The sequence below is a fragment of the Drosophila subpulchrella genome, chromosome 3R (assembly GCF_014743375.2).
Source record: "Drosophila subpulchrella strain 33 F10 #4 breed RU33 chromosome 3R, RU_Dsub_v1.1 Primary Assembly, whole genome shotgun sequence".
Lineage (NCBI taxonomy): Eukaryota > Metazoa > Arthropoda > Insecta > Diptera > Drosophilidae > Drosophila > Drosophila subpulchrella.
Genome location: NC_050609.1, coordinates 13,615,728 through 13,637,261, shown reverse-complemented (window position 1 = coordinate 13,637,261; position 21,534 = coordinate 13,615,728). Strand labels below are relative to the sequence as shown.

The 21,534-nt window shown below is 40.0% G+C and overlaps 1 protein-coding gene across 1 annotated transcript in view; it reads left to right on the top strand.

Moving 5' to 3' along the window:
• LOC119552575 overlaps positions 1–21,534 on the top strand; it is a 37,110-nt gene that overhangs the window by 3,052 nt on the left and 12,524 nt on the right. Inside the window, exon 2 of the mRNA XM_037862205.1 lies at positions 16,531–17,372. Within this exon, the coding sequence (XP_037718133.1) occupies positions 17,087–17,372 (286 nt within the window). The 5' untranslated portion in view covers positions 16,531–17,086. The remainder of the gene's footprint in view (positions 1–16,530; positions 17,373–21,534) is intronic.

Below are 21,534 nucleotides of genomic sequence, written 5' to 3'. Positions count from 1 at the left end.
TATTTAAGCCATTGCATAAATTTGAACTGAAAATGAATGCCAAACCACACACGCCTGTGTGTTGGTGTGTATGCAAATTTGCTCTGTGGCCGAGGGGAAAACGGAGGGGGTTCCTGCGAAGAGGGTCCTGGGGCAAGTGCAGGAGCCAGGACCCAGGACCCAAGCATAATGTGTGCTGGCCTTTAGCAACCAGACAGACGTGTTTCAGACATTTAGCATATAGCCACACCCACACCCACACACACACACACCCTGGAATATCCCAGCACGCACACATGCGCACGCTTCAATGTCAAAGTTGCCCAAAGAATGTGTGCGAAAATATTTTGCGAAATAAGGCGCGAATGAAAAATTTATAAAATATTCAAATAAGCACTTCGCATTTTAGCACCACGATAAGGAAGCACTCGAATATGCCATCCTGCGCTCATAAAAAATATCTGTGGCTGTCGCAAAAAATTACACAAATATGCAAAATTTTAATAAAATTAAGCAAAACGCAGAGAGTATTTATGGGGATTTGGGGGAGGTTTGTTACAAATTCGCAGTCAAACTTTTTTATAATGCAAAACCAAAGTCCTCAAACTTAAGCGATAAAAGCAAAAACGTTTCATTCGCCCAAAATAAAATGATAAAAAAAATGACAAAGCAACAAGAGGAGGAAAAACTATTTAAGTTTTAAGCGTTTGACGCTTTACAACCGCAAAATGTCGACACAAAGTTTCACACGCGAACCACCGGCCCCGCCCCCATTTCCCTTGTTTTCCCCCGGAAAATGAGCAAAATGCCAAGCTGAACAACGGCATCACTTCATTGCCATGTTAACCCAAAGTCATAAAGTCAAGGATAAAATGCAAAAGTGCCGAAGTTTTAATTTAAATTTGAGCAGCTACGCGGGCAGCGCAGATAAAAAATATGATCACGCAAAAATAATACAGAGCTGGAAACTTTTTGTCAGGCCAAAACAGAATGCACGACGCGGGCCCTTTTCGTTTTACTCACTGGCTCCCCAAGTTGCCAATAACTCAGCGCTTTTCTCAGATACAGAAATTGAAGTTTCGAGCAAGTTGGCAGTGCACATAAGGAAATAAGTAATAATTTTGCGTTTCTGTTAAGACCAGAATATAATATTTAACACGAAAAAAACATATAACAATTAAAATTCTATAAGGAAAATAGGTATCTATCATTTTTCAGTTTCTTCTCATTTTTTATTTTGACATAGCTTACAGAGAAAATATTATTGTGTAAAGGTAGTAGAGAATCACATTGAAACAAACATTTTTAGAGAACTAATTCCTCCAAGAATTGCTAAAATTTTCCCTCTGTGTGGAAAGAAGCTTTGCGGAAGAAAGTAGTGAAAGATGGCAAAGAAAGCGCCGCAGAAGAGTTACGATGCCTTTGAGTAAAACACTTTCTGCGGTCGCCCAGCCAGCCGCTGTCGCTTTCGAGCTGCGCTCAGTGTTATCTGCATAACTCATACGCACTGTGGCCGCCTGGTTTATTCGAGAGCAGGGAAAAGCGGCAACAGCCAGGAGCTGCAGAAATTTGCAACACATGGCGGACTCCTGCTGCTGGTGGAATACACACACATGGTGCGATTTAAGCTTACGTAAATATGGCCAGACTTTCCCACTCTTCCTCGGCATTTTTTCATCCACCTAACAACATTTTCCCTCGCGCCACTGGCTTATCGACTTGGGCTGCTGGCAGCCAGGTAAACTCCTCCTCGCCGCAACACTCGGGTATTATCTATGCATGAGTGTTTTTAATTTCTCCCCAACCATCCAACGTTTCTTTTCACCGATGCCATGATTAAGCTGCAGCTTCCCAGTTGTTAAGGGCTACTTCCCGCAGAAGATTGCATAAAACTCCACTCCTCAGTTATTGATATAAAATCCCTAGGTCTTTAGTGGTTCAAGTACTTTGTACTTTAGCTATTGAAATCAGCGGGAAGTAACTTGTTTATGAAGAGAAAAAAGATCAACCTTCGCTCTTATTTATTTATCAGTAACTCAGGTACTTTATCGATTAAATATAAAATACCACACATTTAATTAGCAAAAGATTTGGTTATTTTTCAGCCTATTCAAATCAGTTGCCTTCCTTCCATCAATTTCAAGCTTAACTCCTTCGCAGGCTGACCTCAGCCGTCGCCATCCATCAAATGCCTTCAGATCCTTGGCCACCAAAGAGTTGCCCGCCCGTCCAACGTGGCTCACTCATCTCATTCACGCCCTCGCAATGAATAAAAGGCCAAGGAGTGCGTTTGAAGAAGGAGCGAAACAACAAGGCTCCTTCTGTTTTCCCACACCATTTTCACGCCAGTTTCCATGACGCACTGAGCGGGGTTTTCCCGCAATGAATGGCTGAATGACAGGCAAAATGAATGGCACTGTCGGGTATGTCCTGTGTCCTGGTGTGGGTAATGGGTATCGTGGCGTGGTGGTGGTGTAGTGGACACAGGACGACCCGGGTGACTAATGCAGGAGCATGGAATTGACAAGCAGCGTGCTCCAACAGCCCAAAACAATGGGCAATAAAGTTCTAAGGGCTAACAACGAAAATACAGGACGACGTGGAATAGAGATGGGAACTTGGCCCTTTTTGTCTGAAATATCCCTTGGAAAAGTCAGTAAAATAGCACTAAATAGAAGTTTCTTAGATTTTCCGCAAGGTAATATACCTAAGGTAGCTGTTTTGAAAACCATATATAGGGTAAATAAAATCACTAGATCACAAGTAGAGTCCTTTATAATCTCGCATAGCATTAAATTCCGGGATTGGATAAATCGTGTATTAAAAAATTCTTGTAAAAGATGTTGGATAGATTATATATAGATCTATGGTTCTTAGAAAGTCATGATATTTTTGGTTTCAAAAACTTCACATACCATCTCCGATTTATTGCTCATCACAAGGAGGGTCCAAAATCGATGTTGGCAACAAAAAAGCAGGCGACTGAGGAACTACTTGAAGGAACCACACGGGAGTCGTAAAATGTCCACTAGTGGCGACCTCCAAAAGGGTAACTTCCACAAGTCGCAAATCATTTAATTTGCCATCGAAGAAAAGTTTTCGGTCCGGGGGTTCGAAACACTCGACAAAGAATGTCTGGGTCACGGCAGACAGGTAAACAATGGGTTCTGCGAAATTTCATTAGCCAGCCAGAAATAACAAATGTAAGCTAAGAACACAACTGATTGTGATCCTCCGCCCACACATTGGAATTATCGAAAAGGACGTTAAAAGTGGAAAACATGAGATGCAGACGACGAGTGGTTGTCATTGGTATTACGTCCTCGATTTTGACAGAGATTGGATGTGTGGCAAATGAAAGTTTCACTGCTGATTGAGTCAATGATGATGCCATTAAAAGTCGCAAATTGATGTTTTTGTTTCAAATGTGTGCATGTGTATGTCTCCTGTTCTGTTTTCGCTTGGATCTGTGTATCTGTGTGTGCCAATTACAAGCGTTAGACGCTGTTATTCGCATTCTAACAACGGAAACAAGCCAGAGATTTATTTTTGATATTTCCGCTTTGGTGGAGCAGCAGCAGCAAAACATCAGGGAGAAACTTTTTCGATAAAAATGTAAATTTATTGGATATGTGTGACAAACACGCTACAGTATATGTGCACTGAGAAAATAAATATTTAAAGAAAATGTTAGATGTTTTTCAGCTTCAGTTACAAAACCCAAAATGTTGAAAAACATTTTTATAAACAAAATATGGTCTTTTGTTCTTCTTCAAAAAATATATTAATTTTAACAAATATAAGACATTTTTAAAAACTAAAACAATTTTTTTATGTGATACACAATTATAAAATATTGTGGTAGACTTAATTATAATCTCAGTTGCATTCGCACGCAACATATATATTTTCTTGACTTTCTTTCGGTGTATTTTTGCTACACGATTCAAATGCGAATGACAATAATGCTCATGTTGTCGTTGATGAAGCAAAAAATAAACTTTGACTGGAGATGGGGAATAGCTGTGATCTCTGCTCATCACGCACGACTTGAATCATATTTTTATGGTTTTTTATTGACACATTTTGATATGCCAGTTAACAACAATTCATTCATTTGGCTTTGAGTTCATCGTTTCTAGTTAGTTTGTTGTCGAACCAACTTACTTTTTAGTAGTTTTACATGTCCTTTTTTATGTAGCGTTACAAATTATGTATATTCAGCCAAAAAGTTTGGGTATTACGTAAAGGAACTTATCGCACAAAAGCTCATAATTCCTGTTCTCAGGCAATTTCTAAGGAGAAAAGCCGGCTTGGACATCGTAAAAGAACGTAGGTGGCCTAGACAATAGGCGTAGGGTATAAAAAACTTGGTTTAATGGCAGGATTAAGTTATGACCAGGCATAAAAAGTTCCTAACGCAACATTACTGCTCAAAGAGTTATTTTTGTCAACAAATGAATCATGAAATTATACACTCAATCTCTTGTGAAGAGTAAACTCATAATTAAAATATTACGAAAACAAACATGCAACTAAAATGGCCAACTGCCATGGAATTTAATTAATGAATAAATCAGGGCACTCAGACAGGCAAACAAAAATAAATAGTAATTAATACAAAATAATTATGTATTTAAGCAGCATAATAAATATTAAAAAAAGGCGCCACAACACAAATATTATTTCAGACAGCAAAAGGTAGAAATTAATGACCAGAAAAATCTGTATTAAATGGATAACGCAATTTAAAGCGAACATAAATGTGAAAATGCAGTCGTTGCAGGCATCTCGAATAGCAGTGAAAAAATTGGATTGCGGTACAAGGACTCCAAAGGACGAGAAGTCCGCCAAAGAAGACGACAACGTTATCGGGTGGAAATTATTTCCCGAAAGAGTCGTCGAAAGGGGGACACAATCACATTCCCTTTAAATGATTGGAGGGATAAAACATATTTTTAAATCAAAGCTGGGTTCGGAAAAAGGGACCTAACCGCTATTAGGCCATATTGAGTACGGAAAAGCGGACGAAAATCCAAAAAGGTTACAAATAGCCATCATAAAAACTTTATTTGTGCAAAGGATTGAAAACAAGAGTCGACCAAGGGACAAAAGACGACGACATCCCATGCATGCCAAAGTCGCTGTCTCACTCAACTCGATTTTGCACTGAGAAAAAAGATCCCACTTAAAAATTATAATATCTTAATAATTATTTTTGAAGCGACTATTAAAAAAAGGATTATTTTTAAGGTCTGTCATAGTCTATCTAATCTATCATCTCATCTTATTTGTTTTGAGGTCCTTAACTATATATTAATATTAAAACAAATATAAAATGTTCGGATATCGCTGATATTAATCGTATTGGAGTTTTCTAAGGATTATATTAAACTGATATTATATTTTTCTACGGTGTAGATATACCCTATTATATGGTCAAATATGGGTGGTGGCTGGTTGATGGGGTGGTTGGGGTGGTGAAGGTCGACAAGCGTGTTTATTGTTGTTTATGTGCCATGATGCTTTGCCCACAATTTGCAGTCCTCAAACTCCCCTTTGATTTTCGTTATATGTTTCGTTTCGGTTCGGTTTGGCTTTCTGTGGGGCCTTGGTGATTGCCTTTGTTTGGCGTTGTTAAAAAACATTTATGCGCCATTATCAAAAGCAATGCGACACCCACACACACACACTCACATGTTGCTTATTGTTGTTCACGAGGTTATAGCATTTGATTATTGCCGGGGATTAAGCTATAATTGCGTATCGCATTTCGGTTATTTGCTTCCATTCCACGTCCGAGAATCGGTTAATACGGATGGGTGTTTGTTTGGCTGGTAGTGCCGAAAGATATCGAAATCATTAGCGGCTGCAATATGTTCTGATGATCCCGTAAGCCCCTGCATTTGCCCTTTAGCGCCGTATAATGTATAATCTTGATTTAGTGGTAGAAACTGTGCCGTCTTAAAGTGGAAAATCCCTGAATTTTGGATGAACTCAATCAGGAAACCACACAAACACTCACACACACCACACACATTACACACACAGGCCAACGCACACATGTACGTGTGTGTAGCAGCTGGAATCGGTTTGAAAATTTCAGGCATATTTGGCAACGGGTCATTAAATACGGAAATTGAGTCAACAAAAGCCAAAGACGCCAGGAAAGGAGCAGGAAGGATATGTACAAGCCACTAACACACACGCACTTCCACCCGCCCAAGCACATACAGTTGGGTCCATAAAAATAGTTAGCATACTCAAAATTAATTTTCCATGCAACATTTTTAACTTATCTAAAATTAAGACACATAGTTATATAAAGATTTGATCTATATTTATAAATTTGTTGATATCATTCCGAGTTATTTTACAAAAGTTATTATAAATTTTAGTTAAAGCTGAAAATATAACCAAAAAAATATTTTATTTTAGAGATCTTCAAGTATAATTATAAATTATTATAGAAATGTTCAATTTTAATTAAAACTAATTTTCAAAACACTATCTTAACCGCAGCTGTGCTTAGCACACGTGAATAGAAACCTCTATACACACACCCCACAAAAAAACAACATCTCGGAAGTTTTATTTTTGGTCTGCTTCGGATCGTCGGCAAAAGTCAGGCTACATAAAAGATGCCCTGAATCGGTTACTTGTTTTTGTTGCCCAGGCCGCCTGGCTTTTGATTATGTAACCCTCGGTTTTTAGGGACCCAAAACCCAAACCAAGCATAACAGATGCAAACCTCACGAATAATTGCCGGCAAGAAGGGGCGAATCCTGGCTTCGATTGGCTGCCAATAACAGTAGCCAGCAGGAGCAGGACTTTTCGACCAGAAAGGACTCCAATGCGTGTGCACTGTACATGTGCTTACGAAGGAGTATTTGTATGTATGTGCTTATGTGCCGAGTCAAAGGTTAAACCAAGCAATGTGTTGATTGTGGGTCAAGCGTGAAAGAGGTCCAAACGTATTTGCTGCTACTATATTTAAATTGTTGATTTTGTGCAAATGCCTCAGTTAGGGAAAAATCAACATTTATTGGATTATAAAAGGACATCTGAAGATGTGATAGGTACCAGGACTCAAATAGTAAATATTATATTCATTATAAAATTATTTATGTTATTAGGTATGTACTAAAAGTAAGCTTCTGAATTTCGAGAACATATTTTTCCCTCAACACAGAGTTATTCCCAGTGAACTGTTGATGCTTTCCAAGTCAAAACAACAGCTGAACACACTTATGAAAGTGGTGCTCCTCTGCCATCCTATCCTAACCACTTTGGGTACCAAAACTTCCTTGATAAACAAAGCAGCCTGAACTAGACAACCAGGCGCACCAATTATGTTGTACAAGGCAATGGGAATCGCAGGAGGTGTCTGCCGACGAACTACCCACCCACCAACTGAGTTATAATTGAAATAATTGCTGGTTATTTGGAACAATCAGCACAGCAGGTGGGCGGCAAACTTTGTTCGGTTGTCGGTGGTTTCGGTTTAGTTCGTGGATAGTTTACCCAGCCTCCTAAAAATCCATTTACATCCACATTCCCGTTGCGCCCGCTGTGTGCCAACAATTGCTCATTAAATATTGGGCATAACTTATTCGTAGGCAGATAATTGCGGCCAGACCGCTGGCTTCTGCATAATTTGGTCAGTAAATTCGATATCTTTCAAATATTTGCGGTAGCCTGCAGTTTAGTGAAAAATTGAATCGAAGCGGTGATGTTCATAAACCCATTGTGGTCGATAAAACAACCCGGATGTTTTGTAAGTTTCTACTTACATATTTATTAATTTATTATTCTAAGCGATTACCAAATTTGATTTTCCTGTGTTTTTAGTTTTACTGATGATTACCAAACAATAATATCTTAAAGTATTGCCGGAGATAGGTTTCTACTTACATAAAATCGTCTGTGGCTATAACTTATTATTATTACAGAAAACAGATTTTCTAGCTTTTACCAAACAATGATATCTTAAAGTATTGCCTCCTTTGGCAGATTCAGTTGCTTGGAGGCAATGTTTGTAGGGTTGATTGATTCCTAACCGCAAAACAGCGATGCGTGATTGCAACTGAAAGTGACGTCCATCGCTGGCGTTGCAATTGGGTTAATTAGGTGGTCAGGTGAGCAGGTGAGCAACGCTCTGAGGCCCATTGATACACTACCCAATTGTGCTGGGCGGCGTTGCCGACTCACTGGCAACAAAAGGAAGCACCCATGGCAACGAGGCAACGCTGCGAGCTGGAGTGGCGAGGTATGCAATAAACATAATTAAAACGCCTTAAATTCACGCAACAGAATGCCAAGAAAATTAACTTTTCAGCATTGTTGGCGACAATTTCATGGAAGAACTGCCGCTGCAGCAGATCCCCGGCCCCATGGCACAACAGGCGCAATTAACATATTTTATCAATCTTTTTTCTGGCCCCGCTGCCAGCTCCACTTACGCAATTTAAATAACTCAAGTGGCAAACGGCGCAAAAGAGCAAAGGACACTCGAAGCCAGGATGGCAGAAAGCCGAAGGAAAGGGGCTTCGCAGGTCCACGGACGTATGGCGAAGTCACCAGCCCCATAAACACATTAACACTTTGCGTATGGGTGGGGTCCTTTATGGTGGGTGGTGCGGTGGCTGGGTGTTTGGGTGGTGCGGCAGTGGGTGGCTGGGTGCCAGGTGAAGTGCTGGCGGGTCAAAGTTGGCCAGGCAACATTAAGCCCGCCAAGTATTTTCATTTTTTCACATACATCGTTGATTCGTGCACTGCGGATAAAAAAAATTACAGAATATTTTAAAATGTTTTCAAGGAACTCCAACTTAATTCAGATGAGAACATAATTCGTAAAAGAAAAATATGTTTTATATGTATTTTCTCATCACAAAATTCATAAAATATTTTTTAAACGAAATTAACTTTAAAGTAATCGAATTAGTAAGAAATACTTTTAAAATATTTTTAAAAGTAGTATAAATATCTATTAAAAAAAATGAACTTTGAGGTACACGAAAATGACTATGATATTAGGGATGTAAAATTCAAATCAGAAAATATTACCTTGTTGTTTTTTTAGTTTCCAGAATATTTGATTCGTTTTTTGGAACCATTTCCTTGAAGTGTGCCCTGCTAGGCCTTTGACTCTGCTGGCAAGGTCGCCTAGCAGCGGCCAACTCACGCACTTGGCGGATAAACAGGATCCGCAGGATACGCGAGAGGCTGCCACATAAATTACACTTTAATTTTGGAGCATTTTTGGCCACGGCTTATAAATCAGACGAGTTTCGCCGAACGCGACGACGTCGACAGCTGGTTGGTCCTCCGCCGGATTCTGCTCCTGCGGGTGTGGGTCCGGGTTCGCATCCCCTTGGTCCTTGGGCCTTGGCCCCGCCACCCCCTTCCCCGCCAGAGGACCAGGCCACTCGCAATATTGAAATTTCAATTTAATTACATAGAACGGGGGCCCGACCTCAGGCCCATGTGCCCGCAAAATGAGCTGTCGTTGTGGGTCAAAAAGAGTCAGCAGCACCACCCAAGCCACCCAGAAAAAGCAGCCGAAATACTGCTACAAAAACAGCAGGGGGGACCCTGTTAGATCTGCTCACTTGAACTGAACTGCTCGGCGGTTTGGCTTAATTTGTTGAGATAATTGTGCCGAAATTATATTATTATTAAATTCGCATCCGTTAGTCCTCCTCTTTTTTTCCTCTGCTTATTATGAAAATTGGATTTCAAGTGCTAAGGGTGTGTGTGTGTGTGTGTGTGCGTGGGTGGGTTGGTGAGTTTCGACCTCCTTCTCGTTACGTAATTGGATTTTGTGTGAGATTTGACCAGAGAAAAAAGCAAGAAAAAGGAAAGGAAAAGGCCAAATGTTATTAGCTGGGGGTCAGGGCCGAGTTCTGGAATCAGTTCCTGAAATTTTGATGCCCACGGCCGATGGTGAGGGAACTTTTCCATTAGATGGTAGCCTCCAGACCCATTGCAATCCTATTTGTGACTCAAGTTCCGCCAAAAACCATAGAATAACTCAAAACTTCCTCGGCACTTCAGCTGTCTTTCTGTCTTTTTTGCCCCATTTATAAATTTCGCACGCTCGGCGAAACGCGGATTTAATGCTAAAATGGGCGTGGCATCGGCAACAACAATGCACGTTCTTCAGTTGACTTTTGGGGCGGGGCTTTTAATTAATTCGCGGGGCATCAAAAGTGGAAACAGAAGCCGGCAGAAGCGCAACGATTCAAAGTCAAGTTGCCAGCGAAATCAGCGGAAAAAAAGCAAAAGCCAGAGAGACGGAAAACAAAAATAAATGCGTATGAATTTACAAAATATGATTATGAATAAAGGCCATTCATGCAAAAGGCTCAGCGGCAGACAGAACCGCAAATGTGGGAAAGTTGCCACATGAAGAGGGTTAAATTATGGGCTGGAAGTTGGACGGGGGAGGGTGTGGGGTTAACCGCATGCCGATCATGGGGCGTGCAAAATCAATTTTAAAGCGTATTTAATAAAAGCGCATTTATGCGTTTTCTGCGGCAATTAAGTGCAGCCAACGGGCTGATGCTGCTCGCCCTCAATAGTCGCTCTTAAATTGCTGATTTTGCCCCTCCGTTTAACCCATTAAGGGCAATTCAAGGAACGGAGATAACCGACGAAAAGTGATTTTAATCGTTTGACTTAAAGCTGTGTCTGTATAATGGGATTTTATAACATAGATGCATGAGTAAAATTCTAGCACAACTGCTTTATATCTCTATATATATAAATCTCTTGATTACATTCCAAGAATCAATGCAGATCCACATTTTCTAAGTAAAGAGAAGGTTTGTGCTAAGAACTGGATTTCCCCTCAGTAACCCCAAATGATTTGGAAGAAAAAAATTTGTTTTAAAATATTTTAATATTAAAAATGCCGAGGTAGACAAATAAATATTTGTAGGTCCTTTTTTCTGAGCGCTTATACATATACTTGGAATCTTCAAGAACTGTCCATACAAGTTAAGTTAGCGTAGTCATATAATTTTTAATATTTTTAACTGATATCTGATCAATTTAACTTAAAAGTTATCAGTAGGTTGAGGGCACGTGCTTGTCCTGGTTTTTCATTTACGTTTCGTATTCAGTGGGTTAACTTCGCTGTCGCAGTAATTAAGCTGATGTGAAAATCGTCGTCTTGCTGCGAGCCCAGCGAGCGGGTAATTAAATGCCTCACCCGCCGGTGGCAGGCAGAACCGCTGACTTAATGCCGCTGCACCGCTGATGACATCACTTCACCTTCACAGCTGCACCACGGCCATATAGAACACATAGCACCACCAGAGATCCAAAGCACCACCCCCGGATCAATGTCATCAACTGCAACGACAGATTTATGACAATCCGAGGGACTTTAGCCCATCTGGGTCTCATGCTCACCTGACAGCTGATGGCCCGTTGGAGGCCCGAAACTTTGAAATCAACATTTCAATTTGTTGGCGGCTGCCGCTCTGGCAATTTGGTGTGAAAAACTTGTAGCTATTTTTAAGTCATCAAGAGCAACAAGAGCAGAAACAGCAGCAGGAACAACCGGAGTTGCCGGCAACTTTTATTGCCCATGTGCTGGGCATGTCTTCGTGCCAATTGCGTCATGGCAGGCGAAATGTGTCAAGTGAGCGGTGACTGATGTGGCGAGTAACAAGGAGTAGTGGCACACTGCGCGAAAAAGTGATACAGAAGTTGACACACTTAAAAATGTTCCATACTTAATGACAGGGAAATTGTTCTGAGTCTTTTCAAACAGTAAAGATCTTTTCAAATGTTTTCTGTTGGTACAGGCTTAAAAATCTTGAAATATTTTATAGAGGGATAAACCTTTTGATTTAATTGAAAAAATAATATTTTATAGGGTGTGAAATCCAGTAAAGTGGTTCTTCTAAAGAAAAGCTGCTGGTAAATAATAGTTTACAATATTCGAAGTTCTTCCCTTAAAAGCACCTCAATGGATAAGCTTAAAACTAGACAAAGTGTGAAACAAAGGGAATAATTCTTATGAACTAGAACCACTGTGGATAAATTTCATTAAAGCTAATTATATGAAATTTAATTACAGAAAGATAGCGATTAAAACATTGGCCTAAGATCCTTAAGGATATAAAATATGATTTAATATCAATTGGCAATTAATTTAAAAGAAAAGCCACTAACATATAGGTGATATGTCATTAGAAACAGTTGCTAAAATAAAACAAATTCTTTACCAAGTAAAGACTATGTTATATTTGCTAATATTCAGCCCTTAAGCTCGTTTTCTTTCAGTGGGTATAAGCAACTACTTTTATCCCCAATCCCCCTTTCGAGTCGTGTTGCATGCAAGAAGCGTGCATAAAAATGTTCCATTCAAGCACTGGAATTAAAAGTAACGAGAGCCGCAATGGCAGGAGTGAAATGTAAAATGTAAAATGTAAAGGAGCCCAGAAGCAGGCACTCGAAATGGCGTTGGCTTTATTCCGGCAATTGTCTGAGACAGTTAACCCCACATTGAGGCACCAGGATGCGAACACTGTACATACGCACAGCGGGCACATAGTCGACTCTTGAGCCGCTGTCATTGTCAATGTCTCCAGACAAATGCGCCCGAGATGCCTGAAATGGCGTAACAAGCGAATGAGTTTGAGTGCCCATCTCATTCCACATCGCAGGCAACCCAAAACAGGCGGAAAATGTGGGTGGCGATACAATAATTTTCCTGGAAAGTGGGTGGTTGGTTGGACTGGCTGACTTTTTCCACGCAAATTCGCTGCACGCGCAATGCTAATCTGCTTTTAATTAAAACCAACTCGCAATGGCAATGGCAAAATGTCTAAGAGGCTTCCTGCCTTCAGTTAGCTAATTGTCCTTTGTCATTTGTTTTTTTTGCCCAAAAAATATGCCAGCGACAAGCGAGGCCCACAGTTACATATGTGGAAATTCACTCCGCCCAAATGACAATTACAATACAAATGTTTTTTGGCCTGACTGTGACTGCTTTCGTTCGGGTCGCAGAGGTTAAACTCAATAAGTGTATCAAAGCCAATTAAAATGAATGGAATTAAATACGCTGACAAAGGGAAGCAGACAATTAAACGAGGAAACACAGGAACGATCCTTACTTGACTTTCTTTTACCTTTTTGCTATAGGTCGAACATAAATGTTATATATCTATCGTTTTAAAAATTCTAAAAAATGATGTCTTTTAGTTTATTGCTTTATTATTTTTAATTAAACCACCACAAAAAGGATTTTAAATCCATTTTTGCTTAAAGTCAATATTTGTTTAATTTATGTTGCCGTAATAGAATAGAATATGAAATTTATATATGATATTCATAGAACAAATATTGATAATAAAAAACAAGGAAGAACGCTATAGTCGAGTACCTCGACTATCAGATACCCGTTACTCAGCTAAAGGGACCAAAGGAAAATTGAGATATGCAAGCAGCAAATGCGCCACCTACCGGCGGTAGACAGATTTAAGCGTTGTGGGCGTTAGAGTGGGCGTGGCAAAGTTTTTTTTTAAATCAATCGATAGGTATTGACGAGACCAAAACATTTCAGTTCAAATTTTTTATCTACCATGAAAATTGTGGGCGCCACAGACTTTGGCGGTTTGTGGGCGTTGGAGTGGGCGTGGCATATTCGCGTAATAAACTTGCGCTGCGCTCAAGCCTACGGAATCTAAATCTGAAATCCCGTTTCTCTATCTTTGATATTTTCCGAGATATCCGCGTTCATATTTACGATTTTTTGAAGTTTGTGGGCGGTTTGTGGGCATTAAAGTGGGCGTGGCAAACTTTTTTTTAGGTCAATCGGTAGGTATTGATGAGAACAATACATTTCAGTTAAAATTTTTGTTCTAGCGTCAAAACTGTAGGAGCCACAGTTTTGGGCGGTTTGTGGGCGTTAGAGTGGGCGTGGCACTCTTTTGAAATAAACTTGCGCTGCGCAGGAATCTCAGGAATCTGCGTGCCTAATTCCAGTATTGTAGCTCTTATAGTTTCCGAGATCTCAGCGTTCATACGGACAGACGGACAGACGGACAGACGGACAGACGGACAGACGGACAGACGGACAGACGGACAGACGGACATGGCTAGATCGACTCGGCTAGTGATCCTGATCAAGAATATATATACTTTATGGGGTCGGAAACGCTTCCTTCTGCCTGTTACATACTTTCCGACGAATCTAGTATACCCTTTTACTCTACGAGTAACGGGTATAAATAGTAAGCTGACCCCAGTCAAATTAAAATAATTTTAATAAAATACTCTGACAATGGCAGAACATTATTATATAGAAATTTTAAAAGCTGACCGCAATTATTTAATAGTATTTCTAACCATTTAATCGCCTTCTCAAAACAAATACCATCATTTTATTTCTCTGTCCCTTGTTTGCCAAACACATTCGTTTTACAAATCATGATAAATGGCAAAATATTAGGCAAAATCAATCAAAAGTTAAGAACGGATAGCACGAAAAAGCCAAAAACAGCACAAGCATATAAAATATGTCAAACACAATTAATTATAAAATTCATAAAACAAAGCCACAGGCATAAAAACAACATTGGAGGCCATAAAAGCGTCAGAGAGGGAAAAATGCATGAAAAATGCGACAGACAAAATTATCATTCATAATAATTTGTACAAACAAACAGGGAAAAGCTGAGGGAAAGTGGGGAAAATAAGGGAAAAGGGAAATGTTTGCAACAGTAGCCTAGGTAAACAAAGGAACTGGGGGGATTGCGATGGGGCAATAGAATGTTTCACGCCGAGGCAACAATTACAAAAAATGATGTTTTATTTAAAATACCAGACAGCAAACAAGAGGGGGGTTTTTTCTAAAGGGGGGGCCAGGGGGCAGCAGACGGGGAATAAAAATAACAATGCAACAGCAGTGATAATGTTGCCGGCAACACATGTTTACAGCAGCAGTCAGAACCGCAGATACAACAACAACGGCTGGCAGCATCCATCCCCCATAAAAAAAAGATTTCAGACGCCTGTGCACACATTTTAATCAATAAACAAACGTGAAAATATGACAAACAAATTAATAAAATGCAGCAAACGCTGGCCCAGACAATGACAAAATATTATAAATGAATCGGAGGGCCCTTCGTGATCGGTGGAGGGGGGAAGAGTGGGGGGGAAAATGCCGGGGAAAATTCGAGGGGACAGGTCTATATATAGCGAAAGAGCCGCAACATCCATCCCTTTTCCACTCGGCCGTCGACTAATTGTGACAATTCGGTCTCACACAAAATGGCATAATAAATGTTCAGCAGAGGAAATGATGTGTGAAGTGCAGGCCTTTATCCCCCTTAACCCACCACTCGGCTTAACCCACTACTTCCCTTCCCCCACCCCGCACCACCAATCGATGACCAAGCGGAAGTGATTTTTGGTTTCAGCGCACGATTTTCCGTCAGCTGGAAATGCATGGAACAATGCTGATGCTGCCCCAGCAATTAGCCAAACTTTGCATACACTGAGAGAAAAGGTAGTAAAACAAGTAGCCTTTATTAGGAAATATATGTTAACTAACCTAAAAAGTACGAAAAAGAGTTACAAAAAATATTAATTTGTCAATTTAATTTAATGTATGTACTTAAATCGACTTAGGTTTTATAAAAGCTTAGCTTAATTTCATGAATCTAAATAATAACTAATCAAAGCATAATATTCTTCATGGTTTTACCACACTTTAAAAACGTATTTATTTGTTCAGATATTAAAAAAACTAAAAGATATTAGTTTAAAAGTATAAAATTAACATATTAAACAAATACCTTACAGTTATATAATAATTTTTTTCATTAATTCTTCAAAGATAACTATTAGAAAAATCTAGTGGTTAATTATGAACAAAAATTAATAGTTAAGGCCTTTTGTGGCATTTCAAATTGAACACTTAATGGATCTTCTCTTAACCAACCTATTTATGTTAAAATAGAAAGTAATAGCTACATTTTGGTGACATATTTCTCTATGTGCGACCAGCACCAATGGCCCTTCTTTGTTTAGGTAGCAATTGCTGAACAATACCAAAACAGGAAGAGCAGAACTCTTTTTTTTCAAGGGGTCTACTCGTAGTTTGAAGGACTGGCGGCAAATGTGCGGTTTCCTGCAATGAAGCGCATAATTGAGCATTGGGGGAAAGTCGTAAATAATGCAAAACCCGATTGCTGCTGGCCGATGAAATAACCAAATCCAAATTGGATGCCTTCGAGTGGACGGCCTGCTAATTAGTCCCCGGGTCGCGTTTTTGTGCCCCCGAGCGATTTGAGAAAGGTCATTGGGCATGGGCATGGTTCGTGGGTCGTGGGCCATGGATACTTCCTATCTCGGGTCCCTGAACGCATAAATCAATCCCGAAAACGGTCGCGGCACGTGACGATCGCCGGAATTTTTATTTGGAACTTTGTACGCTTTACGAGACAGCAATAAAACTAATATTTCAGCCTGTGTCAACAACTGATTGAGGCATTCTCTGCCTTCATTTTTTTTTTCATTATATTTCAGGGCGTAATTCTGGAGCAGCATATGAAGTAATTAGGAGCAGCACTAAAATCGTCCATAAACGTCAGAAGACAAACAATTTCGCGGAAGAGGAACAACTGCAAGACATTGCCATCGACGTTTTCCAGGCAACATGTTGTCGGCAGACGGCAGCAGCAGCAGCAGCAGCAGCGACAGCAGCAACATCAACTGACAGCAGCAACACCAACAGACAGCAGCAACATTCGAGCATTCAGTCGCAATTCTGACGATTGCGTGACGCGTTCGCATCGCGGCAATGAAAGAGATAAAAAATCTTGTAAAGAAAGAGAACGAAACAGTGACGATGATAAAGTTTTTGGTGCAAAGTATAAATTGAATATGCAAAAACAACCAAAAAAAAATACGTAAAAAAGTGCAAGCCAACGAGAAATATTTTAAAATAAATTAAAGTTAATTACCAAGCAAGCGCAGACACAAACAAACTTAAAGTATAAAATAAATTAGCATAATTATCAAGGATTTGCCAAGACAAGCAGACATTCGTTTCGCACTTAATTAGTGTCTAAAAGCGTTGACAATGTGGCAGACACTATCAACTTTTAGCACATCACTCAGAGCAACACAAACAGCAGCAGCACCAGCAGCAGCAACACCAGCAACTTGCAACTGCAGTTGCAACTTGAAAAACGCGGAAATGCCAAGTCACATGTTGCCATCACCAGACATCGCGACAACAGCAATGCGTAGGTGTTGCTGTCGCACAAAAATCACCCGCAGCAACAGCAGCAGCAGCAGCAGCAACAATAGTTGCAACTACAGCGGCAACATCCTGCAATGGCTATTGCTACTGTGCCTTCTCTGTGGTAAGTAGAAGCCGCCAAATGAGCCATGGTCGAGTGCAGTAAGTGACTTTTAACAAAACGCGCTTAAATGTCTCTGATTTAGTGCGCCACGCCCCGGGGGCAAAACTCGTAGAAAAAACCGAGGGATAAAGTAGGGAAGACAAACCGCCAAACCAAAGTGATATAGAGATGTGCTGGATGAAAAAACTGCTGCAGTTTTAGCCCTTGAATAAGATATACAGGGGGAGAGTTGGGGAAAAAAATAAATAAAAACGCTCAACACAAATCAAGATGAATTTCCGTGCATTTTTGTGCAGATTTCTGTACAGCTTTGGCCAAAAAAAAAGCAGAGACAAACACACATGGGCAGCCAAAAAATAAAAAAAAAGGGAGTCGGAAACCGACACACAACGCTTGGTTTTGGGTTCTTTTTTATTCGCTACAACTGCCACAGCAGCAAAAAATGGCTAAACAGCAAAGAAAAACATTTGAAAATAGCGCCAAGAAATGGAAGAAGATTAAATGGCAACCGAGGGGGGGGGGGGGGGGGGGGGGATTGCTGGGCGGTACGTCAGCGCAATATAAATTGACTCGTGTTTTTCATTTAAACGTTTTCGCCCCCGTCCCATTCGCTTTTTGCTGCCTTCAATAATTCGACTGCAGCAGCTGCAGTTGCTGCCACTTAAACCTGAAATTAACTTTGGCCCAGGAAAGTATGCAGCGAAGGAACATGGCAAATCGGGCTACGTGAGCCGGCCATACACGTATGTGCCGCACTGTACAGTCTGCACTTGTGGCTCTCTGGTTTTTCCTTCCTTTTTTTTCGTGGCCAGCTTTTCCCTCCATCGCTGTATGGCTTGATTATTTCGTTTGGAATTGATGCTGCCATCAATTATAGAAAACCACAAAGAGGAGCAAGGCAGCAGGATGGGAAAAATGAATCCGGTTAGCAAGGCACCAGACTCAGATGCGACTACATTGAAAGAAATGCTAATTTCTATAGGGCTTTTTATAGAATCTCTTTATAATATCTAGGATTTTTGGTTCTTACAAATAATTTTCAAGTCCTTGAAGGATACACCAAAATGCATTAAATTTCTATATTTAATCAGTCTTATGCATCATGGAAATAATTATATATCAGTTGCTCAATCTCTTAATGAAAAAGCTTTATAATATAAATGATGATGAAATCCCTTATTGTGGTCAATAAATATATTTTATCAGCCTTAACTTAATCTTCAGAATAATATATTCGATAAATCAGCATCATAAGTTAAACAATCTCTTCATATTCACCAGGCGTATTTTCAGATCTAATTACCAATTTTCTCTATCTACGAGTATCGTTTCCCCCTGAAAACCTCAGTGTGGACCAAGAGTAATGGACAGTTGGCGTGCAATTGAGTTTCCATTGCCGCTGGCTGATTGGTTGGTCGGATGGCTTTAAAGCCATCGCTTTGTAATCGATGGCTCCGCAAAGCGCTGGCCAATGCTAAAATAAACCGAAATCAATTTGGTTAAGCCCCCGACGAGGAGGCAGACCGACCTACCCACCGACACACCGCCCACTTAACTAATCAGGATAAATAAATATTTATAATTAATTTAAAATATAAACAGACAAGCGTTCGGAGAGCGCAATTAATTTGGGCTAGTTCGGGGGCCAGGAAAGTGGAAAGTGAGCGGAGGGAAAGCGGAAAACTTTCATTTTGATAACAAGGCAAACAAGCAAAGTGCTCATCGCCCAAGATTCGGGCATATGAATAAATGACTGAATGCATGAATAAGCAATCAACAATAATGGCCCCGAGTTGCGAAATCGGGGTTGGCCAAAGAGGGGTAGTGGGTGGTTGGGGTTCCGTGAAGGTGAATGTTGAGTGGTTCGGAGATGGGGATTTTATGAAAATATATGCACAGATTGGGGCTGGGGTTTCAAGGCTGCCAACTGGCCATGGTCAAGTGCCAGGAGGTGCGAACGGGATGCCCAGCTAATGAGCCCAGTCATCAGGTGTCGACCAAATGGGTGGGGTAGTGGAAACAGGATGATGGGTAGTGGGTGGTTCTAGGCGGTTGAGGATACGCCCCGGTGGGTGGTGAAAGGCGAAAGAAAAAGGAAAGTGCGTGAGCCTGCGCGTGCTTAATGAACTGCAATCAATGGCCAGTGCCAGTCGATAAGAAACCTGAAAGGCGTCCAACAGTGCGTGCAACATGGTGTTGACCGCAAATGCACACACTTGAAAAATCAGGAACTCTTGAAAAATCTTAAATGCTTCCGAAAAAGATTATAAAAAGTTCAGGACTGGCATTTTTAACGATTTTCTTAGGAAAGGCCTATTGTTTTATATGAATATATCTCTTTAAGACTTTTATTTTCTCGACGTCCGTACCTTTTTCCTGTTTTCTGTCATTTTATACAAAGTGTTTTGTCTTTTTATTTGATTTTTCGGATCTGACCATTTTTGTTTGCATATTACATTTAGAAAAGTGAAAATCGTTGCTTAAGCTTGTAATAATTTTACTGTTATCGAATTTAGTAAATTAATTAAATTAATTTTTTTAAATTAAAGATCTTTTACATACATTCTCCTAAAATTATTACCCTATTATATTTTAAAAAGCAAGAAGTTAAGTTTTAAAAGCATTTTGTATGGCCTTTGGTAGTAAAGTCTTTAAGACCAAGCTTTAAAAAGGAAATCCCTTCTAAAAATGTATTTTTAATCATATGATTTAATGTATATCGATAGCCAGTGATTTACAAAGTCCCCTGTCCCATCGCATTAATTACGCACATTTTGTGGAAATTTATTTAAGCCAAAAAACCGAAAGGAGCAGACACGTGTGCCGAAGCGAGAAAAAGCCGGGACAGGGTTCACCCCTCGCGTGAATCGGTTTTGGGCGTGAAATTGCTTTCAACATTTAATTACAAAAGGTTCGTGCGGTGGTTTATTTCTGGCTCATCACCGCACTTTTGTGCCAACCGATTTGCCACCACTATTCGCTGCAATTTGTTATCAGAACCCAAACACGCACCTCACCTGCGGATTGAGGATTGCGGATTCGTTGTCTTTGTTTACCTGGTCGTGTGTGTGTGTCTGATGTTTTTGGGATAAATTAAAGGGATTAGCCCAGGAGGAAGCTGCACGTGTGTGCATGTCTGTCTGCCGAGCAATTAGCCACAAAATCAATTTTACACAGAACAGCCGAAGTAATCAACGCCTCGAGCCAGAAACAAAGCGAATCATTCCAATCGGTTAGCACCATTATCGATTGAGGCCTCTCGAAGGTGCTTCTATTAAATTAAACTACACAAGTGTGAACAACATAATAAACCACAACAAGGGGAGAAACAACTATAAAGCCACGGCTATATTGTCAGCAATAATGGTAGCGCCATGGAGCCTTTTCTCCGGCTTTGTGCGCCAACTGTGTGGTATAAAATATAATTGAATTGATATGATATGAGGCATTCGAACAGGCCCGAACAACAATGGCCACCCACATGGCAGACATTCATTTTTATGTTTATTGGCAGCATGCAAATACGAAGCTCAAAAGTCGGAGATGAAAGCTTTATATGTATGTATAGTTGGATAAGATGTGAAGTCGCATCCGATAGCACATGTCCTGTGACAAGCTTATTGATGACTGCTGGCCAAATGCAGAAATTCTTGCAAAAAAAAGGGAAGGCAAAAAGTATTTATAGCCTTGAGGGTACAGAAAAAGAACAGCAAAAAAACTGTCTGGCAGAAATATTCCATAATTAATATTGTGAAAGAATTTCCGATAATCCTTAAATGTCAAAACACATCAAGAACGTTAAATTATATGTATTTAATATTTATTATATTCCCAATGTCTTTAATCAACCAATTTATTTAATAAAGTGCATAAATTCCTTTAAACAAAAATATGAAAATTCTATTTAAAATCAAACTGAATTTCTGGCCAGACTGTCCGCAATATGATTCATAATTAATCACAATCTAAGCATTTCAACCCTCCCCTCTGTCCGTTAAAGAGGGTATAGTCCATCTCTCCCCGAAAACATAATTCGTCGTGACAAGTGCATTAAAATCCCCTAAAAACATTCTGACTGTAGGAATTAGCAATAAATGTTGGCCAAAAATGTTAGTTGAATGGCAAGTTTTCATAACGCATAAAAACTATAAAAACTTTTCAA